This window comes from Ambystoma mexicanum, chromosome 5p, assembly GCF_040938575.1.
Source record: "Ambystoma mexicanum isolate Mex_15411 chromosome 5p, UKY_AmexF1_1, whole genome shotgun sequence".
NCBI lineage: Eukaryota > Metazoa > Chordata > Amphibia > Caudata > Ambystomatidae > Ambystoma > Ambystoma mexicanum.
The window spans coordinates 799,607,639-799,624,971 of NC_090930.1; the positions used below are offsets into that span (position 1 = coordinate 799,607,639).

A 17,333-nucleotide genomic window follows, 5' to 3' on the forward strand; every position below is an offset into this window, starting at 1 on the left:
GTAATCCCTTACCACCCGGGTCATAATGAGGCCCATTGAGTGGCCATCATCTCCAAACTACACATAAAACAAACCTGGTCGACACAAAAATGAGCAGAGATCTCCATGTTAAGAGCAGAAAGCAAAGACAAAATAATCTACTCCAGAGGCGGGGGCACAGAGAACAGCTTACCCAACTTTGAAAAGTTCTTCCTATGCAGATCATCAGCACACGTTTATTTTGTAAACCCAGGCAAAAATCTTCCCCCATCTCCAAGCAACCAAGTATCCACATTAGTCTTAGCCAACGTCTTAGCACTCGGTTCCTTTTGCACATATCTAAAGTGCCCCCCTGCATAGGTGTATGCAACATTGAAATAGCCCATACGCCTCCCACGCCCTTGCATTCGTTTCTACTGCACCGTCCTTGCAAATCTCAGGGCAGCATACTAGAACCTCGTGCATTACAATTATCTCATACACGAACAGCTGAAGGAGTAAATACTTAAGCCGCCCTCTTCCCACCCCCCCACCTTATTGGGCCGGTTGAGAAGAGAGGAGGCCATGCGCTCTCAGGTGAAGCCTTTACGTGCACACCATCCAAACACAGAACAGCACCAGGTGACTTCTACCTGTGTTCATCAGTTAAATGCGATGGTGTGAATTGGGATGTGGAGAGGGGCAAAACCGACAAAATGCATTATTTGAATGTGAGCATCTGAAATCAGTGCAGGAAGGCTGGCATGGGGAGGAAGCTGTAATTACACATCTGTAAAAGAAGTGAGCAGCTTACTATTTAAACAATACACAATGATAAAGTGTGCTCACAATTAAGTAGTGCTGAATGAACATTTTTCAAAAGTGACCCAGCACATTTTCATGGGGTACCGAGCCAAATATTTGGTGACCTGCAACAATTTGCGGGTCATTTTTGGTCAACAACCAGCAGACCCCCTCGCACACCACCCCAAAGCATAGTCATGTCATACCTCACGTCTCCCCATGTCCTCCCTTCCCTGCAGCATCTCAAAAAGGTTTGACAAGCCTCACGATTCCTTGGGGGCCTGACAGCCATCCAGTATGGCAGTGAGCCCTGTCGGGACGGCAGTCATTTTCCACAGCAGGGTGACCTTGATGACCCCTTGATGACCCTCTGCGGAAGTTCAGCAATGTCATGGGCTGACAGAGAAAGCAGAATTCAGGCAATTGGGCGAATCAATGACCATGTTATCCCAGGCTTAGAAAGGAGTGAGGGGGCAGAATAGTAACACAGTTGCGAAACTAGGAGATTCCATTCCTTGCTCGTGTTTACACATTGCCATTTCTTTATAGAAGGTGCTTTTTACATAGTGTGTTCGCCAACATCCTGAACATAGAACGTGTATTTACAATTATTATTACCCAACTGAAGTTGGTACTCATTTATCACCCTTGGAAAGATGAAAGGCTGAGACTGGAACCTCCGACTTGCAGATCCTACACAGATCTCAACAGTGAGTGCTCAACCCACTGACCTATGTTACCGACAGCAACCATCAACTACTGAAAATAACCATACTGCCCAAAGTCTTCAGAATCCATTTTCTGAGGGAAAAACAGAGTTAAGAAATACATCTAGCATCAGGTGGCTATTTTATATTTGATTGTGAATAAATGTGACGGGTTGCTTATGCCATAATCACTGACCTTGAAGCGATTGATCAGATCGTAGCGGGTGAGCAGTTCGTAGAAAATGAATTTCAACGCATGTTCTCCACTTGCGTCGTTTAGTGCAAATACATCGAAGGACCACCTGTCTACATTCTGAAATTGAAAAGAAAGTTTTTCCATGGTCAGTGAAAGCCCCTTTATTAATTTAAATATTTTGATGCATTTAGATACTCATAATAACAGAGCTGAGTATTCAGAGCCTTCCAGACCTCATGGATCCTACGGCAGGACATGTACTCTTCTAGGACCACCTCTACATTCTCCGAATGCTCTTACCTCGCCATGGTATAACCAAGGGGAAAAAACTGCTTGCCAATGATCTTTCCTACTGAAACATTGATAGCTTCAACACTGGTAACAGGCTTAGGAAAAACACTCCTCTTGACAGAAACCTCAGATGAATTCAGAGCTTTTGATCATTTGCAAGTTACTCAAATGATGTTCTTTAACTACCCATGTATAGGTGACAGCTGGGCAGGGAGGGCTCACTTTCATCCAACCCTATCTTTTTATCCATCTACGCTTTGCCTTTCCAACATGCAAAGTGATGTGTATTGAAAAGCCTGGATTGATGGATCGAGTTAATAGCTGTGTCCTTGAGCCCGTTTATAACTTTCTGCATTACATTAGCGTCAAGGCTAACACTCCTTCCTTACATTGTACCTAGTGCAAACATTTGAATTTGTATGTTGTTTCTTTAAATATTTATAAAGCTCATGTCTCACCAGGACCGATAAATGGTGATCTAAAAGAAACACAATAAGCAACATTCGAAAATAATCAAATCTGGGTGGAGGTCCCTTTCTTCAATTCTTTTTGTACCCATTTCACCACAATCAAAATAGGAGGGAGAGGGGGGTCCAGCGTAACCCCAATACATCCCCCACCTTAATAAATACCTGAATCTAACCCACATCTACATTTGCAGTGAAATGTGTAAAAAATAAAACTTGAGGAAATGGGCCGCGAACAAATGGGATAGTGCCAATACCAATACAAACAAATGAGAAGGCAGGAAAACAAAGCAAAGGATACAATTATCATATTGTTATGCAGAATAGTGCTAGTGTGACAGGGTTAAATAGCAATATTTACACGGTTGAGTTTTCAGTCTAGCAGAAAAGCAAAATATCCACGAGGGAGCACATTTTTACTGAAAGGGAATTCCATAAATGTGTGGGTCGCTAGAGAAAGCCTACTTTGAAACTTTTCCATCACACTGGAATAGTACATTTCATTAGCATCCGGCACGCACGGCTGAACAGGAATACTGTGTGGTGATTGGCTCATTTGCGAGCCATACCACACAGTATTCCCGTCCACGCCGTGCGTGCCGGCTACTCTGTTCCCGGCGAGGGGCATGGCAGCCCCTCAGCCAAAGAGGAGGCTCGAAACGGGGCAATCCCCACTCCGAGCCTCCCCATGGCTGGAGGCTTCCTTCGTCCCCCACCGGGAACTCAGGTAAGATTATTTTTTCCCCAAGCCTTTCCTCTCTCCTCTCTCCTCCCTCCTCTCTCCTCCCTCCCCACCCCACTTACCTTCAATCCCGCGGTCTCCAGCGGGGGACGATGGAAGCCTCCAGCCGTGTGGAAACTGGGAGCGGGGCCATCCCCGCTCCAAGCCTCCACATGGCTGGAGGCTTCCATCATCCTCCGCCGGAGACCGCGGTACATTTATTTTTTCTTCTTACCCATCCCCTCCCTTCCGCCCTCCCGACCCCACTTACCTTCTTTTTTCTTCTGGTCTTGGAAGCGAACGCGCTGGGAACACTTCTGTTCCCAGCGCGTCTGCTCCCGATGGCCGCCATGGAAAGGGAATACGGACTACGTTTTCCCTTTCCATGGCGGCGGCCATTTTTTTTGGAACAGAAAAAAATGCCATTAGCACCCTGATCCAACGGGCCGGGGTACTTATGGCAATAAGACCCTCGGAGGCGGGCCAATACCTCGCTATGCTCGGCCCTATAACTACAGCCCCAGGCATTACCTGGGGCGGTATTGGCCCGCCACCTCGGGTCTTATTGCCACAATATATCCGGAGTACTGGTACCTACGCGACCACCCAAAGCGTGGAGTTTATCACTAACATGAATTTTTTCAGGGAAAATAGCTTGAAGTTGATGCATGTTAATTTCAACATAACTCCAAAATTAAAAGATATCCAGTGAGGCTCAATACATAGAACAGACATATTGTCAACTTTTGTGAAAAATGCAAATGAAATGAGCAGCAGAAAGTAAGGCACCTTGAACTGAACTAAACATGGTGGAAGAGCTGCCATTTCCCACCATTTGGATGAACAATGGTATGGGAAGTGTAACAATCTCTAAATGTTTTGATTACTTTTAGCAGATACTGTTGGAAATAGGTCCATGCATCAACCAATGCAACACGAAATTTAAAGTACAAAGAAGTGCCAATACAATCCTAGCGATTTAACCCTAGTCGAGTGAGAGAAACTAAAGAAGGAGGTAAAGCAGAAGGAGAAGAAACTCAGTTTTACAGAAATTGGGTTTCAAAGCAGAAGAAATCGATCCAATCCTTAATAGTGGAGATACAGGGGGCGTGGCTTGGAGCGCCATCTATGTGGTCGCTCCCTTGAGGCCGCCCGTGGGATGTCCGCCGCCGCCGTCAAATTCAAGCGGTTCTGATCGAGTATCCGAGTCGCCAATGCCACCTACAGCGATCGGAACCGATGAGGCACAACCTGGCCCACGATGACCTCCGAACGCAGGAGCGTTCTCCTAGAACTTAGCGTCTGTATCGCTCCCCCGTCACCATTCGAACAAACCAAGATGGCGGCCGCGCTGGAACTCAACAACATACTACGAACCCGATGGTGACGGGGTTCTGGGGGACCGAAGAAGAGTAGCGGACGGACCCGCCAACACGGATCCAGCCGGATCGTATAGGGGTTGCCCGGAGAACATGTGAGAACTTCATCGGGGGCTGCATACGGCCAGAAATACGGAGGCCACGAGATAAGCCCTGAGAGCCACCCAGAGAAGCCTCGACCTCGCGGTCCATACCCTCTGAGATCCTCCATGCACTAGTACTTCCTGGGGCGCCCCGGCTCACTCATTCAGCTAGCGACCCAGACCACTGCGGAATCACGGCTACTCCACCGGCTTCTCACTCGCACTCCCATGCTTGAACTCTCCTGGGTGCCGAAAACACTCGACCTCCCACCCCTACAACGCACTAAACTCTGCGGACCTAGAGGGGGCTGAGTGCCGTCTCCCACAGCTTTGGTCCCGCTGCAACTCTTCCAGCCAAGTCCGCCAAACATGATCATCATGTCCAGGCAAGCGAAGGTTGGCAAGGGCGCAGATATCTCCACCATGCTCACGGCAATAGATAAAAGCAAGAAACAAGAGCCCCCCCAAGCGCACCCCACAGAAACAACAGCAGGACGGGGGAGCCCTTGCTACCAAAGGTGACCTGATAGCCTTCATGGCGGACATCAAGTCGGAGTTTCGCTCATGCCTCTCAGAACTCACCACCAAAATCGAACAGACAGACCAAAGGGTTATGGAGGTCGAACAGAGGCTCGGAGAAATCGAAGACCACTCCCGGGACCACACTACCACTCTAGGGGAAATGCAAAGAGCCATTGACTCCCTGCATCAGAAATGCGAGATCCTGGAGTTTAAACATGAGGACCTTGAAAATAGGGCGCGCCGCAACAATCTTCGCATTCGGGGGGTCCCAACCTCCGTCCCTGACAACAAGCTAGCGGACTACATGGGACGCTTCTTCGAGGCCCTCCTCCCGGACCTGGATAAATCTCAGCTCTTGCTAGACTGGACCCACAGACTCCGCCCACGCTGAGGGGCAGTCTCGGACCACCCCCAGATGTTATTACTAGGGTCCACTTCTTTACAACCAAGGAAGCGATTTCGGCGATTAGCCGCCAAGGGCAGGAAATTACTTTTCAGAGCACGCCACTTCAAATTTACCAGGACCTCTCACCACTCACCCTTCAGAAAAGAAGAGCGCTCCGACCCCTGGCACTGTTCCTCCAGGAGCAGCAAGTCCACTATAGATGGCTGTTTCCAGCGGCTCTACAATTCACATATAAAGGCACCCTACGCCAGATTAGTCACTTGGAGGATGCAGAGAGAATCATGCATCCAACCTCGCCCCAGGAACTCTCTACACCAAACCCGGATGGAGCTGAGGACTCTGGGTCGCTTCCCTCCCCAAAACCTAAACGTACGCCATGGTCATCAACCCAGCGGACCAACAGAAAGAGATGAACAATGGCGCCCCCGCACCCCCGCGCCCCCAGGTTTCAACAGCATCTTTCCCTGGTCTCCTCTGACCTGATCTGAACTCGGATCCGCCACATAACGCTTAGTCTGATGTGCCCTGAGGGCGGAGATGGCGGACCATACCCACGGTTCATACCCACTCCAAGGACACTTTCCAACTTTCGTTCCTTGGAAACCCACAGTACTTGATACACGATGGGACAACCGGCCCCGTTGGCCAAGGGTACGCCCGTACTTACAATGTCGGTCTACCCACCAGTTAAAGTTGCGCCCCCCCGTTGGGGTTCCGCGTTAAAACCTCAAGCGCAGGATGGTACCACAAGATCTCACGACAAACATGGCAGCTGAACCACCGACTCAAACCCCCCCCAACCCAAGAGATAGAGAGTGGGACACCACTGGACCACCAAGTTCTGCGAATCCTCTCCCTAAATGTTAATGGACTGAATTCCCCTAACAAACAAAAGGCAATCTTATTAAAGCTCCAGGACGAAGACGCAGCGATAGCTATGCTCCAAGAGACCCACTTGCTTGTGATCCGGCTTCGCTCTCGATTATTCCCGCTTCAATTTTTTGCCTCCGGCCCAAGCAAAAAGGGAGGCACGGCGATCCTCTTTAGAAAAGACTTGAACCCGCAAATCCTGGAAACAAAAACATGCCCGGAAGGCCGATACACAGCAGTCAAATGCCTCCTGCTGGGAGACCTATACACCTTCATCTCGGTGTATGCCCCTAACACTGGACAATCACACTTCTACGACTTCTTGGGCATGACCCTGGCTAGTTTTGTGGAGGGTCAAACAATTATCGGAGGGGACTTCAATGGGGTTCCCGACCCCACTAAAGACCGGTCACACCCCCGACTCTAAGCGATTTCGCCCAAGCACTTAGCCTCCTCCGGCTGTTCAGGTCTTTGGAGATAATAGACTCATGGCGGGTGTTTCACCCTGACGAAAGAGACTACTCTTTCTACTCGTTCGTACACCACACCTTCTCAAGGATCGACCTGTTCCTGATCTCCCCGCACACCTTCCCCTCAGTCGAAGAGGTCTCCATTGGCTCGAGAGCCATGTCCGACCACGCTCTAGTGTTCCTGGAACTCCGGGTTCAGGACCCCAACCTCAATAATCCACGCAAATGGTCCCTATATGACCCGATTCTCAATGACATGGCTACGAGAGACAAGATCGCGACGGGAATAAAAAACTTCTTTGACGAAAACCCAGCCTCGGACACTTCACTAGCGAATAACTGGGACGCCATGAAGGCAGTAATCAGGGGCTCTCTAATTGCCCAAGGAGCGGCCTACCACTGGAACAGACGCCAGACCCGGATAGCTCTAGAGGACGAGCTACGAGAGGCTGAGGCAATCCACAAGGAAAAAGGCTGGTCCCCTAAGACGCAACAGATCATGCGAACAGCGAGGAAAAAGCTTGAAGCCCACTACGCGGAACAAACCGCCCTACTGATGGCAAAAGCCAAACAATCATACTACGCGAAGGGCAACAAGGCGAACAGGTTCCTGGTGGCCAAACTAGCCAAACGGAGACGTGTCAATACGATCGCAGGTCTGCATGATCTTGAGGGGGTCACACGGTACTCTGAGCCTGAAAAACGACAGCTCGCGACAGACTACCTGACCCAAATCATGAAGGCAACCCCTCAGAACCTACCGCAACAGGTGGAATATCTGCAGAGGGCAACGGTACCCCGTCGCCAACACAACGAGAGACGAATTGGAGGAGCCCATTACAGGGGAGGAGGTCGAGGAGGCCATTAAGTCGCTTAAAACACGAGCCCCAGGTACAGACGGCTTTTCCACCAGGTTCTATAAACTATTCAGGCCACATCGGACCCCCCATTGGTGACCCTGTTCAACTCCTTTAGAGAAACAGGCTCTGTCACCCCATCGATGCAGGAATCAACCACCATCCTCCTGCCCAAACCAGGAAAGGACCCAAGGAGTCTAACCTCTTACAGACCAATTGCACTCTTAAACATTGATGCAAATATTTACTCAAAAATCCTGGCAAACCGCCTGAACCGCCTCCTCCCGAAGATCATCCACCCCGAACAAGCAGGCTTCATCCTTCCTCGGTCAGCTGGTGACAACATACGGAGAACCTTGAACCTGGTGGACCTTGCCTCCCGGAACTCCCAAAAACTGGTCTTAGTGGCTCTGGATGCAGCCAAGGCATTTGATCGAGTAGATTGGCCCTTTATGAAACTCACCCTAGAGGCCTTCGGCTTCGGGTCAACTTTTCAGACGATGGTTCTAGCCAACTATAAGAGCCCAAGTACGAGTCTAAGAATTAACGGACACAGCTCAGCTCCGATCCCCCTGTCATGCTGAACCCGGCAGGGCTGCCCGCTGTCGCCCTTACTCTTCGCACTCACCATGGATCCTTTGGCCCAAAGGATTAGGGGAAACGACCAAATTAAAGGGCTGCAGAACGGCCCCACACAACACAAAATCGCCCTATATGCAGACGATGTCCTACTCTCGATCTCAGAAGCCCAATCATCATTAAAACAGGCAATACGAGAACTTACCACCTATGGTGAGGTCTCAGGCTTCACTATAAACTTTGACAAATCCTCGGCCTTGGGCATTGGGCTCACCCCAGCAGAACGGGAGCCACTGACTGCGATGTGCCCGATGACGTGGGTGAAGAAGTCCATCCCCTACCTAGGGGTCCACATCCCGGCTAACCCAAGAGACACATACAAAGCCAACTTCCCCGGCTACTAAAAGAACTGGAAGGCGACTTGAAACGATGGGAGACCCAAGAGATCTCAATGCTGGGGCGCATCACAGCATGCAAGATGAACCTACTGCAGAGGTTCCTGTATGCCTACGCCTCCCTCCCAGTAGCGATTCCCGCACCAACCCTCAGGGACATCCAAAGGAAAATTCTGAAATTCATCTGGAAAGGTAAGAGAGCAAGAATCCCTCTCAAATCGATGCTGGGGGGCTCCAAGCTAGGAGGTCCGGGGGTTCCGGACTTGCGGGCCTATAGTGTGGCAGCACAACTAGCACCACAGATTCAGGCATGGCAAACTATAACAAACCGCCCCAGATGGGTAGAGCTGGAACAATCACAAGTACCCCTACCCTTGCGATTTCTGTCACACATCCCGCCCCCCCTCAGAACACACTGGGGAGACCTCCTTCTATCAACTAAACACACCCTTAACTCCTGGGACTGGGCACTAAAGCAAAAGGGAGTGCCAAGAGTACTGAACCCACCTTCTCCGGTCTTCCATAACCCATCCTTCTCACCCGGAGCGGACCCCAGCAATTTTTGGAACTGGATAAAGGGCAGGCTGGAGACCATAGACCAGCTATATATGGGAGGGACACCCCTCACCTTCGCCCAATGTAAGGAGAAGTTCCAACTCCAGGAAAGGGATAGATTTACTTATATCCAGCTACGCCACTGGTGCTCGCACCCCCAAACTCTGCAGGCAGCAACACGCCCGCCCACCGCCCTGGAACTGACACTGGGGGACCTTCCAACCCGGGGCAGGGTATCCACCCTATATAGGCGTTTCTTAAGGGACTTCCTGTCCACAAAGACCCGCTGTATGGCTCAATGGGAGGCGGACTTAGGTCATCCGGTCGAGGACCAAACCTGGGTGGACACATGGACCAGAACACATACCTCTTCCACCTGCGTTACTAATAGGGAATGTGCGTACAAGGTGCTCCTCCGGTGGTATTACCCGCCCCTTCGACTTCCCCACATGAACCCACAAGTAGATCACGCCTGCTGGAGAGGATGTGGCCACCCAGGCTCCTTCTTCCATATGTGGTGGGCTTGCCCAAAGATACGACAGTTCTGGAGGACATGCCTGGAGACCATCACACAAATTACGGGAACGGCGATTCCCCTGGAACCTGAACCAGTTTTGCTGGGAGCTCCGATCCCCGCGATCTATCCGCGCTCCGGGACCAGGTCTAAGCTATTGACACACTGCTTTCTGGCGGGGAAAAGGTGTTGGCCAGGGCCTGGAAATCCCCAGAAGGCCCTCACATAGCCCAATGGTGGTCTAAACTCTGGGACATCCTGATAGCGGAGAAGGTGACGGCAGCACAGGTGGGAACGCTCCATCGCTTCCAGAATGTTTGGAGCCCAGGGCTGGAATACGACCAGCGCTTCCCCGCCCAGACCTATAAACCGACCAGGGCCCGATGGATCCTGAAACACCAAGAGAACCCTGAGGAAGATACATAGATGCTAAGGCGCGAACTGGATAACCCAGGAGGGAAATTTCCGCCTCCAAACCTGAGGGGTGGAGAGGCCGGAGGGAGGTGGGAGAGAGGAAGCCTGGTGGGGGAAATGAGGACTGGGGATCAAAAACCTGAAAAAGCATTGCTTGTAATATGTTGTGATATGTGTATTTACCATCCTGCCTTGATTTAAAATAAACCAAGTTAAAAAAAAAATAGTGGAGATACAGTATTGAGGGAGAAAAATATACAAATCCTAAGCTGCTGCATTGCATTGGGTCCCTGCATATGTTTAGAATTTTCGCCACCTGTGTTTTCAACCTCCATTGTAGCTTTCACGCCCCGGTGGCGGAATGGACATGGAATTTAACAACCCGCCAACCCAATCTCTGTAGGCCCGAGCAATGTTCAGGCCTTAGCTTGGGCTGCAGGCAATTAAATCCCATGTCTGCCTGCCGCTGGGGTGTGAAAGTTATTCTCCTGCACATCTCCTGTTGGAATGAGAAAAATTGCCAAAAAAATGGCTGCCACTATTGAAATAGAAAAGGGACTAGGTCTCATTTCGGACAACGGTGGTATGGCAGTGGCCATTTTCATTAAAAAATATATAATTAACAGCGGGTGTCGTAGGCACAATCATGCCTGCGATGCCCATTGTGTTTCTGACTTTTTACTCTTGACCAACCCTAAACCACAGACCTGGGGTCTCCACGTCAGATGTTCAAGAACCCTTACCACACAAGATGTTCAGGATAATCACTGACTTTGCAATTAACTCCTCTCTAGATTCATTTTTTTAACGTGTATTTTCTGTCACTATCCTGAATACATGTTGTGGATTTGGCTCTTGAGTGCTTGACTTGGAAACCACATTTCTGGAGTTTGTCCTGGGCACAAACACCCATTGGTTTTAACAGAACTTTAAGGCACGATTGTAGGGGTTTCTCAGGGTTCCAATGTTTCCCTATGTCAGGAGCACAGCTAGATGTTTGGGAACTTCCACATTGTTTAGTGGTAGTTATTGTTTCAGGAAAGGATGTTCCTACCTATAATTTCTTCTCAAAACCTGTGGTGAGGTCCTACTGAAGTCAGATATTATTGCTGTGAGTCGGGTATGTTCAGCACAGATGCAGCCATATATAATCATCATTCGCCATGTGGGCAGCAGGAGCAGGTCTGGCTATGGATTCTGGAGTGTCAGAAGACTTCAATGAATCCACAACCAGTTTGCCCGTTAGAAACCTGCAAAAGTTGGTTGCGGTGTGCACCATTGATTGAGTGCCCACTAGAATGTTTGAATGTGTGCAAAACTATGACTGATGTTGGTACCCTTAGCCTGGCGATGATTGTCCATAAATGTATAGGGTCTATTCTTTGACTTTGTGAGGAAGAGGGCTCCTTACATGTTGATGGAGTGAGTAATCCTGCTACAGAACTTGCAGGACCCTCCAAGAACTACTTATGGTAAAGCGTTGTGCAGATAATGTTCAAGGAGCAGGGTTACATCCTCCAAGAGAAGGTCCAGAAGCACTGCTCACTTTCCTCATCTTTGAAGGACCAGACATAATCATTTGACTGACATGCCATTGGACCCACACCTACTCATTACAAAGAGTTACTGAGGACTGAGGAACCATGATAAATGAGGCAACCTCTACCTGAAAAGCCAACACATGCCTACTTAACTGGTGTCACATTCCTGTGGCCCTCACCGTCATCCAAGAGCACCTCTGTGCCAAGACGTGGCTGGTCAATGTTTTATTTGGAAGCACATAAATATTTCCCTTGAATATGTGTGAGTGACCGAGCATTGCACGCGAGCCAGGCCCAGGTTTGGGGGAGTTCTTACCCCAATAACATGTTTTAAATAATGTGTTAAAATGGTACATCTTACATCGCACTTTCTGTGAAAAATTGGGTAAAGAGCCACACAGTTTGCATGGCAATGTGTCATAGAACAGTGTGCCATAGGAATGTGTCTTGGTGGAAACTGAGTAATAGGAGTGTGTGTCATAGGAAGGTGTATCGTAACAATGTGTGTCATAAGAGTGTGTGTCATAGGAGCGTTTACTGAAGGAGTGAACATTGTAGGGGTGCATGTCGTAAGGATGTATGTTGGAGGAGTGTGTTTTGTAGGAGCACATTTGGTAGGAGCATGTGTCATGAGAGTGTGTGTCATTAGACTGTGGGGTGTAAGGCAAAGTCAGGTGAGTGTATGGTGCATAACTAGTGTAAAAAGTGTTTGGTGCAAAGTCATAAAATGCACATGTCCTATATGCTTCTTCTAAGGATGAAAGCTTGCATTGAAGTCCGTTTTGACTTTGATGTGCGGTTTCAGTATGTACAAGAGGGATATATTAGTTTTACAGTTTGTACATATACACAGTTTACATCACTTGAATACTGACATCAAAGTCAGTCTTGTTTTTTGTGTGGGTTTTCAGACTTATATTAGAGTACATTTGCAAAATGTTCATCTTCCACACAAAGATGTAGAGTTTGTCTATAAAATGTACCTTCATTTTGCTCATGCAGTGTATGCCTCCTACAGATCCAAATGCTCACCTTGCAATGAACAAGAGGGGTAAATGATGTTTACAGTTCATACTTGTATGCAAAAAACATCTCCTGAAAAGTCCCTTTGTACAGTTCTTATCAAACATGCACTCACTCCCATTGCCTCCCCTGAAAACTGATAAATAAATGTAACTGTTTATTCTTTCCTATCAGATAGATACACGTATAGTGGCAGAAGACCAGAGATGCACAGCTGAAGCCCCGCTTCATAGGATGGGAGTGTGCCATCAACCATGCACCAGTAAGCCTGACTTCCATTGTGAGTCGACAACTGCAGTAAGGTTCGTAAAAAGAATCAGGAGGTACATTTTGTAAATACTAGATAACAGAATCCAGAGCCAGATGATTCAATCAGAGAATATTCAAGTCAACACTGCCAAGCTGCATTAGGAAATAGCTAAGTAACATTGGAATTGGGTTAATAAACTGAAAGGGTGTTCAGAGAGTTTGGAACAAAGATTAAGCATAGCTGTGTACATCAGGCATCCAGAATGACCTAAAATGTTCTAAAAAATGTGAAAAGACAGCGGGAGAGCCAGGGGAAAGTTGGTTTATAGAAAAAGAGGGAGACAGATAGAAAGGGAGTGGGAGAGGCATTAAGCAGCTGAAACCCACAGCTGTTCTTCTAATGCACAAAGTTTATGCAAGCATCACACCGTCCTCAATGTTGAAAACATTAATGGCATGACAAATTCGTTGTTCCTTCTGATGTTCCATCCCCCTTCTTCCCTTATGCGTCCTAGTTATGTCATAATCTGTCATGTGTCTTATATGCACACTGTAAAATGTGGCAGTTCTCTGTTTTACCTCTATGGACCCTGATTTGTCCTTGGCACGTGAAAGTTTAGGAAAGCTGTCAGGTGCTAGAATATAGATATCAGCAGTTCACATATCAGACTTTCCAGTTTTTTAATTAAGACATATTTGATAGAAGATGTCCTTATTTCATTGTGTTAAACGGCTATGTTATGTTATTTTAACTTGTAAAGCACTCATACACCCATGAGTGGGTTTGTTGCTACTAGGGCAAGACGATGAAGCAATCGTGATGGAGTAAGAGTTAGTGTGTTTATTGAAAACATATTTGTGTTCCATCAACCATTTCCTTGTATCCTTATTCGCTAACGTGCCTCACAAACAAAAGAAAACAATAGACTGCAAAGCAATAACATATTAACATGAGCATCTTATGCAGTCGTGGTACTTTCAAGATAGAAATGATCCTGTAGCCTGCCAAGTTGCTTCAGGATTAGCATTTGGAGTCAATGGGCCTCATTAGGACCCAGGCGGTAAGGGGTTTACGGCGGCGTAAACAGCGCCGACCCTTACCGCCTGATTCCGAGGTCCCTTAGCGCCATGGAGGATTTAACACCTGCTTTTAGCAGGTGTTAAAATCCATGGCGCTAAGGGACCTTGTTGTTAATTACGCCACCGTAATTTACGGTGGCGTAATTAACGCCTTCCCCACTCCCATTATGCCCTATGGGGCAAAAATGGGAATGGGGAAGGGTAAATGGGTTAATGGGGACTTACCGCCCCGCCAACCTCGGAATGGGGCGGTAAGTCCGCCAACCACCATGGCATAAACATAGTTTACGCCATGGTGGTAAAGGTACGACCCAGGCGGTAACTTACCGCCTGGGTCGTAATGAGGCCCAATATGTAGTAAGTGATTATGGGCAACATGGAACCCCTGAAGCCAGAGTTTAAAGTGGGCAGGAACTAATTGGAACTGAGTTCCGCTACTTTTATGTTTACTGTTTTAGTTCTATGTATTACAATATTTTGATGGACCCTAGGGTGTTATGTTTGTCTTTAAAGAATACTTTCAATTTTACTTGATAGACCTTTTGAACCCAAGACACTTCCCTCCTGCTTCTGCTCATCTTGAAAGCAGTAAGACAATGCAGAAGGTCTACTTGAAAAGCGCATTTTAGTTAGTATGCTGTACAGGTGCAGACGTGCATACTAATAAAAATGGGCATCTATATTGTTCTACTTAAAGGCCCTAGCAGAAACCTAATCTACACAATGAATAGCCTAATAATTGTATCAATATGTCCTTTTGGGAATAATAGTTGCTTAATTTCTATTACTTGCTTACTTAAAGATGTCTATATTTACTTTTCATATAAACACTACAACTGCTGAAACACATTGGCGTCATAACTGACATAGCCAATAGCATGCACAGATGGCATAAATAGTGAAATTATTGTGCTACTTTAATTTATTTTTATGTATCTTATTTATTTATTTGTAATCAGTTCATATTTGAACTTTTACAAAGTCAATAAAACACATAGTCGAACCAACATCAATAATTTCATATACGATACAATACATAGAGATACAGTAACTTAACATACAAAACTTAATTCGGATATACTCACTTTGGTACATTAACATTTCATTTTGTTTTTATAAAATGTATACATCTTTTAGCTATATCAAACATTCTTAGAGATGTTAGCAAATATTCACATTTTACAGCAATATCATAATTCGTTTCATAATTTAGTAAGTATGTATTCAAACTGTGTTCTAACCTGGCACCATACTCTATACAGAGCTATGTGAGTTGACCCACACTCTGTATTTAAAATTCTAGAGATTTTTTGGACTCATATTCATGTGTTATATGGCATACAACGGTCATGTATATGTGTCATAAATTTGAACATTCAGTTAACGAATGTCTCACTGTTTCAATACATTCAGGTATATTACAGATTCTACATATTCTGCCCTCTTTACACACTTTCCATTGACCATCACGAATGGATCTCACAGGCATCTGATATGTATGCATTAGCAGCCTAAAACGCTGCACCTCCGTTTCCTGGCATAGAACAGATATCTTTGGAGTTTCATAATACTTATGAGAAATGTGTGCTACTTGATTGTAATTATGGAGTGTATGTAGGTGCTCATAATTGTTTAGCCAATCCCATTTTCGTAAACGGCTTGAAAATGTCTCTTTCAATTTCAAGCAGTTTGAACAGCGTTTAAGGTCAGGTTTCCAATCTATTTTATGTAGCAGGTCTTTAACTAAGTTCATGTACCCTTTGTTTTTCTTGGGTATGTGTTCAAGACAGTAATTGACACCTAACTAAATTCCCCTCTACCTTAAGGTGCCATCGATTTTAGAGATACTAGTCCTAGTTCGAACAGTATATACTCTATAGAGGTTGAGGAGGGAAGCCCAAACACACTTCGCCAGAAGAACCCCTCTAAAAACTTTAGTCACTCCAAGATTTGCATTTCGAGGGCATCAAGTCCATATAATATTACAAGACAGAGCCATTGTTCATAGAGTTCAAGAATACCTCCTAGTGCAAACCCAGCATAGTAAATACGCAAAACGACCTACCATGTGTGATATGTGTTTAGCTTTGCAAATTTTACTTGATATAATTTCTTGGTATCCTTTTTTGTTGAACATTTTGACTCCCAAATAGTTGTAATTTTCGGTATACTTAATATGTCTATGGTCAGTGATAAGAATAAGAAGTTGTATTTTTACATGGCGAGTCATGACTAGCATGGTTTTAGTTTTTATTAAATTAATCGGCAGCTCATGACCCTTAGCATAAATCGCCAGGGCATTTATCATAGACTTCATGCCTGAATATAAATGGTTGCATAGGACCAAGTCATCTGCGTAAAGCATAGCGGCAGCAACGCATTGACCAATTTGAGGGGGACACTGCATTAAGAAACATCAGTGCTGTGAGATTAGCAATGTGAAGGTTGAAGAGTGGGGCTGACAATATGCAGCCCTGCTTCATCCCTCTACCTATTAGTATAGACCAGTGTCACCAAGTCGAATCTGTGTGGTGTCCGTATTTAATGCTGCTAGGATTTCCAGCAGCCACTCTTTGCAGCCAAGTATCCGCATTTTATTCCAAAGCAGCTCTGGAAAGACTTGGTCAAAAGCTGCCTGAGAATCAATATAGGTAATGTAAACAGATGGATTATTTTTAGTTCTTACCTGTTCCATAACAGAGTCCAACAATCTAATTTTATGAAGAGTGGACGCACCCTGGCGAAAACCAGTCTGGAATGTATTTAAAATATGGTTCTTAGCAACCCATATTTGCAAATGCATGAGCACAAATCCAGCAAATACTCTACCAGTAGAATCAAGCATAGAAAGTAATTGGTAGTTTTCGGGAGCTGGACGATTTCCAATTTTAAATACAGGTACGTAGATAGCTTTCTTTCAACACATAGGAATGCATCTTTCTCGGCACACTTTCATGAACATATTCCATAATATATTGGCCCATAATTCGTAATCACCCTTGAATACTGCTGATGAGAGACCGTTTGGTCCAGGTGCTCTGGAACTTTTTTAGATTTTTAAAATAGGCTAACATCTCAGCAATATCAAAGGTCATGGGCTAATTTGAACATTTATTTTCAAACATTGGCTCAATAGAATCATGTTTTTTCATCTTGTCTTCAATGAAAGCAATCCATACACTCTCTGAAAGGGGATTAATGACTAATTGTTTAATAGGTGGTCTTGCAAGATTTAAAATACGCCACACCTGT

General features: G+C 46.3%; 1 protein-coding gene across 7 annotated transcripts in view; it reads right to left on the reverse strand.

The window, feature by feature from the left end:
- The window catches only part of PDE1C (phosphodiesterase 1C), a 2,232,090-nt gene that overhangs the window by 499,125 nt on the left and 1,715,632 nt on the right, over nucleotides 1–17,333 (reverse strand). For all 7 annotated transcript variants that reach the window (XM_069613219.1, XM_069613222.1, XM_069613221.1 and 4 more), the window contains one exon: nucleotides 1,666–1,782. In XM_069613219.1, coding sequence (XP_069469320.1) covers nucleotides 1,666–1,782 — 117 coding nt within the window. The remainder of the gene's footprint in view (nucleotides 1–1,665; nucleotides 1,783–17,333) is intronic.